This window comes from Ictalurus punctatus, chromosome 12 (assembly GCF_001660625.3).
Source record: "Ictalurus punctatus breed USDA103 chromosome 12, Coco_2.0, whole genome shotgun sequence".
Taxonomy (NCBI): domain Eukaryota; kingdom Metazoa; phylum Chordata; class Actinopteri; order Siluriformes; family Ictaluridae; genus Ictalurus; species Ictalurus punctatus.
Window position 1 is genome coordinate 32,524,880 of NC_030427.2, and position 11,689 is coordinate 32,536,568.

The 11,689-nt window shown below is 39.1% G+C and overlaps 1 protein-coding gene across 1 annotated transcript; it reads right to left on the reverse strand.

The window, feature by feature from the left end:
* Positions 1-1,112: 1,112 nt before the first annotated feature.
* LOC108273006 (zinc finger protein 135) lies at positions 1,113-4,501 on the reverse strand. The gene is made up of 4 exons (XM_017481943.2): positions 4,314-4,501; positions 4,173-4,231; positions 2,369-2,421; positions 1,113-2,252 (listed from the first exon to the last, which is right to left on the reverse strand). Exons 3-4 carry the CDS (start codon positions 2,387-2,389, stop codon positions 1,314-1,316), a joined length of 960 nt encoding a protein of 319 aa, XP_017337432.1. The 5' UTR covers positions 2,390-2,421; positions 4,173-4,231; positions 4,314-4,501; the 3' UTR covers positions 1,113-1,313.
* Between the last annotated feature and the right edge of the window lie 7,188 nt (positions 4,502-11,689).

Sequence of the window (11,689 nt, forward strand, 5' to 3'; positions counted from 1 at the left end):
CTGCACTCATGGATATCAAACAACTGCAAACAAAACAGGTTTATAAAATAAAAAAACCCTTTGTTAAATATAGGTGTGCAACAATTATTGGCACCCTTTAAGTCAATAAGTTGTGCTACCTCCCTTTACCAAGATCTGAGACTTCTCCTATAATGCCCGATGAAGTTGGAGAATACATGGCAAGGTATCTGAGAACATTCCTCCATATAGAATCTCTCCAGATCCTTCAGATCATGGCAGGACCTTGATTTTGTGGTCAGTAAACCATTTTTGTGTTGATTTTGATGTATGTTTTGGACCATTGTCCTGCTGGAAGATCCACCCACTGCCCATTTGAATCTTTCTGGCAGAGGCAGTCAGGTTTTCATTTAATATCTGTTGATATTTGATAGAGTCCATGATGCCATGTTTCCTAAAAAAAATGCCCAGGTCCTCTGGCAGAAAAACAGCCCCAAAACATTTAAGTGCCACCACCATATATAACTGTGGGCATGAGGTACTTTTCCATATGGATACCTCTCTGTGTGCCAATATTATTGGAGGGCACTGTATTTATATGTGGGAATGGTTTTATCGTTAAGATATACTGGGTGTGGGAACAGCCCTATGATAATTAAAGATTGGCCTACACCTGTCAAATAATTAAGACTGATGATGAGTAGCTTCTCTATCTCTTTCTCTTTTTGTAAGGGTGCATGAATGTGGAGGGGGTATGGGGGACATATTTTTGGTGGGAAAGCCGAGGGGTATATGTATGCATGTGTGGGAAATAGATCTATCATTTAGATATATGGGATGTGGGAAAAATCCCATGATCATTTACCTTTGACAGACACCTGTCAAAAATAAAGTTTGCTGACTTATACAGACCAGAGTATGCAGTATATAACATTCTTTATGACAGGTTTATATCTAAAGCTGTTTCTGAATATGTTCTATATTTTATTCCTTGCCTTGTGTTTTTTGGTACAGTGGGTCTTTTTGACTGAATACATCAAGGTCAGAGATGATATCATTCCCTGGCTTAACGTTCCTTCTGATGATTAATATGCATGAGCTTACCTGTGAGTGTCAATGAAAAGCATCTATTTAAAAAAAAGAAATTACACAACTATTAGAAAACCCGTTTATGATTCGCATTAAGGAGAATTTTTGTTGATTAATAAAGGAAAGTATAAACTTGGTTCTTTATGAAACATACGCAATACAGTCATGTGCAAGAAACATTTTATGCCAGAATTTCCCTTAACCTTCCGTTTAAAAAAAAAAATTAAAATTAAACATTCAAAAACATGTATCTTAATTTAACAAAGTCACGTATCAAGATCTGATGGCTTTATGTTAGAGCACTTGTGTTTCCTTAATGATCTTGCATGAGTATAGCTCCGTCCACAATGTCTGCAGACATACAGTTTCTGTCCTGTATGACTCTGCTGGTGGCTGTGGAAGGTACTCTGGTCACGAAAACTTTTCCCACACTGTGAGCAGTGATACGGCTTCTCTCCTGTGTGAATGCGCTGGTGTATCCGAAGATAACTCTCTTGACTAAAACTTTTCCCACACTGTCCACAGTGATACGGTCTCTCTCCTGTGTGAATGAGTTGGTGTCGTTTGAGATGACTCTGACGAGTAAAACTATTTCCACACTGGGAGCAGTAATATGGTTTCTGTCCTGTGTGAATGCGCTGGTGTTGTTGAAGAATACTCTGGTAAGCAAAACTCTTCTCACACTGTCCACAGTGATACGGCTTCTCTCCTGTGTGAATTCGCTGGTGTTGTAGAAGATGACTCTGGTAAGCAAAACTCTTCTCACACTGTCCACAGTGATACGGTTTCTCTCCTGTGTGAACGCGCTGGTGTTTTCGGAAAACACTCTGATAAGTAAAAGTCTTCCCACACTGTCCACAGTGATATGGCTTCTCTCCTGTGTGAATGCGCTGGTGTTGTCGGAGAGCACTCTGACGAGTAAAACTAGTTCCACACTGTAAGCAGTGGTATGGCTTCTCTCCTGTGTGAACACGTTCGTGTTGTTGGAGAGCACTATGATGAGTAAAACTAGTTCCACACTGTGAGCAGTCATATGGCCTCTCTCCTGTGTGAATGCGCTGGTGTTGTCGGAGAGCACTCTGATGAGTAAAACTCTTCCCACACTGTGAACAGTGATACGGCTTCTCTCCTGTGTGGACACGCTCGTGATTTTTGAGGTGACAACTTTTAGTAAAACTCTTCCCACAATCTGAGCACTGGTACATCTGGAAAACATGAAATTATTCAAGATGCTTAAACCATTTTAGATTGTCCACATGTGGTTGTGGAATTATTACTGGAAATGTCTCCTACAATGCAACTTCACTGTACAATCACCCACCTTTAATGGCTGTAACACCATGAATTTTATGGATGCAAATTCAGACGGAGCTGCTAAATTAATAAAAAACATGCAGATAAATATAAAAGAGTTAGAAATTAAATTTTAACTGTTCATAGTTATATTTAATGTAACAGAACATTCTCAATACTTGTGTCTTCAAGACAGAGGAGTTTGTGTTTTCTGGTTTCTCATTATCATGATAAGCAGCATCATTATGTCACATTCATTTCAAGAGAAAACGGGTGTTTTCAAATATTTTCCAAAAACTGCTCAATAGATCATAAGCAAGTTAGTGCTTAAAAAAAACATTCAACACTTAAGTCGCTAGACTCAAAGTTAAAATTGTTAATGTAAGTAATCGTTTGAGAGCTACAACCAAATGGTCAAAAAGTCAATGTTCAAAACTGTCGATATTTTTGACCCCTATTAAGCAGAGGCACACTTAAGTGTTGTCTGGGGTGAAGTGCGTTGTATTTTGTTTTGTTTGGACAGGAGAGAGAGAGAGAGACCCTGTTTACACTAGTGCATTTTGGTTTTATAATGAACACGATCTCCATCCAAACTACACGGCAGAATACGCATGTCACATGACCATTCATGCACACTGGACATGCACACACAATTGTAAACAGGAAGTTGGTTGCAAGTCACCTGCAGGCACAAAAATGAGCATGATGGCAAGGAAAAGCAAGGGCATCTATTTTTTCTTTAACATCGAGTTTATTACTTTCTAGTCATTATATTTTACTTGTCCTGTTTTTTTCTTTACAAATAATCATGGCTAGCATGTACACTAGTGTGTGCTTAATCAAACTCAATTAATTCACTTTATTTGTAACATTAATACACTGGCATATTGTGGTGAAAACAAACGATACATCATGGTAAAAACAGATGCATAGGTCACATGAGCAGTCATACACTCATTATGAAATAAAAGAATAAGGGATATTTTATTGTTTACACAAAATACTTACCTTATTTATTCTGGGGTTTTTTCTTTTCTTTTTTAAGGTGTGAATGCACTCCGGCTTGGAAACTTTACAGACTGCATCAGTCATCATGTGACAATTTCAATAATTCATTTGTGAAAATATTTTGCTTTTGTTGTGAAGTTATTTCCCCTTTATATTCCTGCAGGACACTCTCACCATGTCCTGCAGAACTTCATCTCCATCCTGCACAACAGTTCTGCCGTGTGTGTGTGTGTGTGTGTGTGTGTGTGTGTGTGTGTGTGTGTGTGTGTGTGTGTGTGTGTGTGTGAGTGAGAGAGAGAGAGAGAGAGAGATAAGAGCCTGCTCTTTCAGCTTGAAAACGTTTCTTCATTTAGCACCTCGTGACTAATATAATTCAGCCAAATAATAATTTAGCAATATTTTGACCTGATTAGTATGTGTGCACATATCACTTAAATTATTCAATGTAATTGTACATCATTTTGAACTGTTTAGCATAATAATGTAAAAACATCAAACACTATTACACACTGAACGTTTTATTAATATTGAACTATCCAAAACACAATCCATTCCAAACAGATCACACTCACTACGCTGTTGGATGTACAAGTCTAATACGGCTGTGAAAGATGTCAGTAGGACCTGCTCTAGATCATATTTTTACCTTACAGATTCTACATTCTGCCTTTGTATTTTGACAAGAAAATGAGCTGAAAATCCTGTAGAATATAACCTTAATATTCCTGTATGTTTTTTGCAGTACTGTAATTGTTACTTAATTATAAATAAGTTCTCAGAGTTTAAAAACTAAAAGAGAAATCAGACACATGACTAAACTTTACCTTTGAGCCAGTAGCAGCAGGAGTCTGTGGAGATTTTCCTAACGAGCGGCGTCTGGACTCTGATTTCATTATAAGAGGTGTAAAGAATCAGAACACTGGAAGAAAAATACAGAGATTCATGACTCCAGAATCTCCACTAACCTGTTAACCGAGCAGTTCAGGTGGTAAGTTTCAGATGAATTCACCTTTAGTGATGTTACGCAGAGTATCAGAGATCCGAAGCCCGTGCGGAGATGGAAGAGCTCTTTCACATGAAGACCTGCGTCCAAGCGTGTGTTCTCCTTCTTCTTCAGAGGTTTATTGGCAGTTGGTAAACCAGTTTTGGTGAATTACCGCCACCTACTGGACAGGAGCGTGGGGACTAAAAGGAGGTTAAAAATGGTATTTTTCAAATTTAAATTCTGTTATACAATCCTGTTAATCTTAGATCATTTAATAATGTAGTATATGATTTCCCTTGTCCTGGACCACTTTCTTTTTAGAAGACTTTGTTTGCATTGTAATGTTGATTACACTCATAGTAAGTAGCTTTTATTCATTAAAGAGCTTTAATTTCCATATGCTGTACAGTGAAGAAACACATGTTCCACTGTCTCTGCTCAGCTGTAATACACATTGTCCTTATTCATGTTTTCCTGTTATAAATACTGAATGATTTACACTTGAATGCCCTATTCTGTGATGAGGTATAATCAGTCCATACAGGATTTCATACTATTGTTTATTTTTGTGATTGTTGCGGCCAGAAATGCTTGCAGAAATGAGGTTCAACAGGTGAGATTATATATACTGTGTGTGTGTGTGTGTGTGTGTGTGTGTGTGTGTGTGTGTGTATATATATATATATATATATATATATATATATATATATATATATATATATATATATAATAGTGATCTTTTTACAATATATACATACTATACACCACAAAATAAACCTGCAATATTTCAGGGTGGATACAGCCCACAACAACAAAGAAAAAACGCTGTTTAGGGGAAACAAACTTACCTAAAAAGAAATACATAAACATAATACTTCCCTAAGCTTCCCTAAACTCCCTTAACAAAACAGAGACAAAACTCACACCCAACAGAAATGGCAGTCACACCCCTACCACCAGTGAATAGATACAGTATTTGATATTTACAAAAATAAAGCAGTGTGACTATTTACAAATCTAGGCAGCAAAAAGAAATCAAAGGACAGCTCAAGCTTGGTATCGGGACAGGCACAGATCAAAAACCAGAAATATCACAACAGAAATATGGAGCGGACTCATAAGCACAACCACAAATGCAAACAAGTGAGCATCTGCAAAATGAAGCTGTGGGAACCGGCTTTCTTCTCTGTTAAATACTGTCGCCTATTGATGACGTCATTTTTGGGGTGGAAGTAGCACACAAAGGTGATGGAGCAGCATCTAAGGCAGGGAAGGAAGGCCTGGACTGGAGTCTGGAATGGCCTGACCTGCACAGACTTAACACATACAAAACACCCAAAACATATCTGAGGAATATCATGGGTTGTAACAGAGGTTAGTCTGGGGTAAAATAACATCAGAAAAGCTCATACATAAACAACGATAATAACCAACCATACATAAAAAATGGCAGAGGTCTTGTCTTGTCTTTGGCGCAGGAACTGCGCAAATAGCTTGGATTTTTGCATCCAAAAATTTCACCATACTCTGCCCAACAATTTTACCAAGGTAAGAGAGAACCCCTTTGCCATAGTCACATTTATCCAAATTCAATACCAAGGAAGCATCAGACAGGCATGTGAATGCAGGCTCCAGCAGTTGCAGGTGCTGTTCCCAAGTGTCCGAGTATACCTTCACATCAAGGTAAGCAGCACAATTGAGGATCTCCCCCAGTACATGGTTCATGTTGCTGAAAGGTGCAAGGTGCATTCCGGAGCCGAAAGCCATGACCGTATACTGGAGGAAATTGTCTGTTGTAGCAAAATCAGAAATTTCAGATGCCCATGGGGTGAGGTACCTGTCAGTAACCTTTCAAAAGGCCCAGCATACTTGTAAACTTGGCTATGCCAACACAATCTTCCATTCTGGGAATGGGAAACAACTCAGGCTTAGTTACAGCATTTACATACTTTTTGGTAATTGGTACAAAAACAAAATGAGGACTCAGCCTTGGGCACTAAAATACAGGGAGAATATAGGATATAAAAGTGTAATCAATGTGTGTAACTACAAAGCTGCCTAATGTTTCAATGTGTGTAACTACAAAGTTTACTAATGTTTGGATATGTAAATCAGGTATAATCTGATGTGTATACCCAATGTACAGTATACCCAACAATTAAGACTTACTTGTGGGAAGCGTTATCTAAATCCATAGTGCACATACTGATACTTGTTGATCAAGTTATAAGTATGTATTGATTTAGAAGAATTCTGTGTCTTACTAAACAGTAGGCCTAATTGTTTTCTGTGTCAATCCGTACCTCTGCACAGCAAGCATAATCTAAAACTATAAAACACTTTCTAACAAGTGGTATTCGAAATGTGTACATTAAGTGCTTTGTGTTTGTCTAAAACAGCTTCACTCTATGGCAGTAAATTAAGAACTTTGTGTTTGTCTAAAGCAGCTTCACTCTATGGCAGTAAATTAAGAACTTTGTGTTTGTCTAAAGCAGCTTCACTCTATGGAAATAAAAAAATCAATTAGACACATACCAGAAACTGGGTTTCTAAACAAAAGCCCCCTAAGCTTGCAAATCAGTGTCAAAAGAAGAGATAAGAATTCCAGGAGAAAAATACCAAGATGAGGTTATAGGGTGAATTATGTGACAGTAAAAAACCCAGGTCTGGTAAAACTTTTAAAGAACATACAACTGACTATGCATGCGCCACATATATAAGGTATCATATGGATGTGAATAATTAGTTAAGGCAATGGAGATTGGTCTGTTCTAGAAAGAAAAGGTGAATGCCCCGCCTAGGGATAATTTTACTGCTTCAGAGACGTATATAAAGACATGTTTGTGTATGTATAATCAGCAACAGATCAGTAACATGATTGGGTATAAAAAGAGTATCTTAGAGAGGCAGAGTCTCTCACAAGTAAAGATGGGCATGTTGCACTGTGATTAAATACATTAGAGAGTTATGAATACATAATGCAGATGAATTTTCAGTATAATTATATATTGGAAGTGTCACTGAGGAAGCAGCACCCTTCGAGCTAACGCCATTACATTAATTTCTTCTAATCTCTATACTTTAAAATTATTTACCTTACGTTATAGAAATATAACTGACACCACTTTAGATAAAACAATCGTAATGTTGCGCTGTCGCTAAATTTGATCTGTTTTTTTTTTTTTTTTTTTTTTTTTACAAACATCCGCGACTAGCTTGCGACTAGCTTGTAGCCCGTAGCCCGCTAGCCTTGTTTATGTTTCACATTTCTCATTTACCGCTGTTCTGTTTAAAAAACAAATATGTCTGCTGTCTCTCCGGTTTTGAGTGCAGATGAGGACTCGCTCGAGCTTCACATGGTGCGGCTGGAACTGGAGGATGTGGAGAAGCAGATCTGCGGCCTACTAGACAAGCAGGCCCAGCTGCTGGAGCGACAAACTGTGCTGGAAACATCTTGTGCCTCTGCCCACATATCCAAGGTAAGCACACAGCGTGGTATTTCCACTCCCAGACCCTCTATGCCGTGTGTTTCTCTGTGCAGGGACCGTGCACCTAGGACTTTCCCAGCCGTGGTCTCCGTCACGCCGGCGCCAACACACCTCGGGCCTTGGGTGAACCAGTGGCGGAAGGCGCGGGCTGGACCCTCTCCACCTCCGGTGTTCGAGATTCCAACCAGGAACCGCTTCGCCCCTCTCCGTCAGACCAGACCCGACGCTGTGATCGTCAGGGACTCCATTGTGCGGAACGTCCGTGTAGCCTCATCTAAAGGTAAGGTGCGCACACACTGTTTTTCTGGTGCTTGTGTCCTTGATGTCGCTGCGCAGGTATCCGGGATCCTGAAGAAGGACGAGCGCATTGGAGCGGTTGTGCTGCACGCGGGGACGAACGACACCAGGCTGCGGCAGACGGAGGTTCTGAAGAGGGACTTCTCCAGCCTGATCGAAACGGTACGAGGCAGATCACCCACCGCGAAGATCATCGTCTCTGGACCTCTTCCCACATACAGACATGGAGCAGAAATGTTCAGTAGACTTCTAGCATTAAATGATTGGTTAGTCTCTTGGTGTAATGAGCAGAATCTGGTGTTTGTCAATAACTGGAATCTGTTCTGGGAGCGTCCTAGGTTGTTTCGTCCTGATGGCCTGCACCCCAGCAGCCTTGGAGCGGAACTGCTGTCAGACAACATCTTCAAGGCGCTACGCTCCAAGTGACTGCCTAGCGTAAGTACATCTTCCAATAATAACAACATTCAGTATAATCAATGTTCAATTGAAAATCCAGCACCGGTAATACATACTATAGAGACTGTGTCTGTTCCCCGAGCTATACAAATATATAGAAAATCTCGGAAAGTCTATCTTCGTAACCTAATTAACATAAAATTAAATCATATTGAATGCACAGCCAGCACTTTTGATCTGAGGCTAGGACTATTAAACATTAGATCTCTTGCGTCTAAGGCTCTTATTGTTAACGACATCATTACTGATCAGGAATGTAATTTAATGTGTTTAACAGAAACTTGGATTAAACCAAACGAGTACATAGCATTAAATGAAGCCAGTCCTCCTGGATACAGTTATGTACATCAGCCTCGTTCAACTGGTAGAGGAGGAGGTGTTGGTCTCATCCATAGTAAAAATCTAGTTGTCACACAAAAACCTAAGCATAAATTTAATTCTTTTGAAATTCTTTATACCAGTATAAGTTATGTAGCCACAAAAAATAAGTCAATTCCTCTAATTATTATTTACAGACCCCCAGGGCCATATACTGAATTTCTTAGTGAATTTGCAGACTTTGTCTCAAACCTGGTTGAGTCTGTAGATAAAGCATTAATCATCGGAGACTTTAATATTCATTTTGATAACCTGGAAGACCCTCTAAGATTAGCGGCTGTGTCCATCTTAGATGCAGTAGGGATTAATCAGAACGTAATCGGGCCTACTCATAATGGTGGTCACACTCTTGACCTCATACTAACATACGGACAAAGTATAGAAAATATTATCATTTTTCCGCAGTCTGAAGTTGTCTCAGACCATTATCTTATCTCGTTCATAATATGTATTGATCATAATATTTCCACCTCACCTCGCTACCGCGTAAAACACACCTACACATCAGCAACTGCACCGAGCTTTATAAATAACCTTGCAGAAACATCAATTAGATTTGGATCACCGTCTGATCCCATAGAACTCGATCAGGCGACTGAAACTTTGGAGTCAACACTCCGCTACACACTAGATAGAGTGGCTCCACTCAAAAGGAAAATAATTAGAGAAAAAAAAATAGCACCCTGGTATAACGATCAAGCGCGAACCTTAAAATGGACAACTCGACAATTAGAACGTAAATGGCGTCAAACCAAACTGGTGATATTTCAAACAGCATGGAAGGAGAGCCTACTGAAATATAGGAAATCTCTTGGCGATGCTAGAAAAATCTATTTCTCCACCTTAATAGGAGACAACAAAAACAAGATTCTAGATTCCTTTTCAACACAGTAGCAAAATTAACTAGGAATAAAACCACTACAGAGAGAAACACTCAATCATTACATAGCAGTGAAGATTTCATGAAATTTTTCATTGATAAGGTTGAAAATATTAGACGTGAAATACAGGCCATTAAATTAAAACCGGACAGTACTGTAACAAACCCATTACATGACAATGTAGCAATATCAGATCAATGTTTAGAGTGTTTTGCTCCGCTTAGAGAGACTGAACTAGCTTCATTAATCTCTTCAGCCAATTCATCAGCTTGCATACTAGATCCCGTACCTACATGTTTGTTTAAACAGATTTGTCCAGGAGTAATTGAACCACTTTTAAATATAATCAATTCTTCCCTAAGCACTGGCTATGTACCTAAATCACTTAAATTAGCAGTTATTAAACCCTTGATTAAAAAACCTGATCTTGACACGTCTCAATTGTCCAGCTATAGACCAATATCAAATCTCCCCTTCATCTCTAAGATGTTAGAAAAGGTTGTAGCAAAACAGTTATGCTCGTACTTAGATAGGAATAACATTCATGAAATGTATCAGTCAGGATTTAGACCTCATCATAGCACAGAGACAGCATCAGTTAAAGTAGTAAATGACCTTCTACTGACCTACGATCAGGGTTGTGTCTCGCTGCTTGTGTTACTCGACCTTAGTGCAGCTTTTGATACTATAGATCACACTATTCTCCTTGATAGATTAGAAAATGTTGTTGGTATTAAGGGAACAGTCCTCTCCTGGCTCAGGTCTTATCTGACCGATCGTTATCAGTTCGTAGATGTAAATGGTGATTTCTCTATGCGTACTGAGGTTACTTTTGGAGTTCCACAGGGTTCTGTTTTAGGCCCACTGCTCTTTACTTTATATATGCTACCGCTAGGTCAAATTATTCGTAAACATGGAATTAGCTTCCACTGTTATGCTGATGATACACAGTTGTATGTTTCAGCGAAGCCAGAGGACAGACAAAAGCTTAGAAAAGTTGAGGATTGTGTAAAGGACATTAGACATTGGATGTTAACTAACTTCCTTCTACTTAATTCTGATAAAACAGAAATACTTTTATTAGGCCCACGTGTAGCTAGAAGAAATCTTTCTGATCACATGGTTACTCTGGATGGTCTTTCTGTTCCATCATGTACAGCAGTTAAAGACCTTGGAGTGATTATTGACTCCAGCCTATCATTCCACAGTTATGGAAGTCTTCCTATTAGTGTTCGGGACTCAGACACAGTCTCAGTGTTTAAGTCTAGGCTTAAAACGTATTTGTTTACTCAAGCCTACCCTGACTAGATTCTGTTCTACTACTTCGCAGTCATAATTATCTTTTTTCTCCCTCTCTCCTTTTGCCGAGCCCCACATGAATTTATGGAGATACTAGAGATCCAGATCCTTTCTGCCTCTGGATGGAGCTCAAATCTTCTTTAATTCCAGACTGCTGGGACTATGGCTGCTCCTAACGCCATACAGACTTCAGATAAATCCATAATGAACTTTTTCACACTAACTGTTGTTACCCAGATGAGGATGGGTTCCCTTCTGAGTCGGGTTCCTCTCAAGGTTTCTTCCTCTTAAAACATCTTAGGGAGTTTTTCCTTGCCACCGTCGCCACTCAGTGGCTTGCTCAGTTGGGATAAATTCACACCTTTAATATCTGTATACCATGTTGATATTTCTGTAAAGCTGCTTTGAGACAATGTCTATTGTAAAAAGCGCTATACAAATAAAATTGAATTGAATTGAATTGAATTGAATATATCACTGTTCTTTAGCGTTCATTTAAAAGAACCTGCTCAAAGAGTCGACTCTTTCCCGAACGACACATGAATCATAATGATTCT

Coding starts and splice junctions, on each gene's coding strand:
- LOC108273006 (XM_017481943.2), bottom strand. CDS start 2,389: ATGGTGTTACAGCCATTAAAG. Junction 2,253..2,368: donor TGGTGTTACAGCCATTAAAG/GTGGGTGATTGT, acceptor CATGTTTTCCAG/ATGTACCAGTGCTCAGATTG.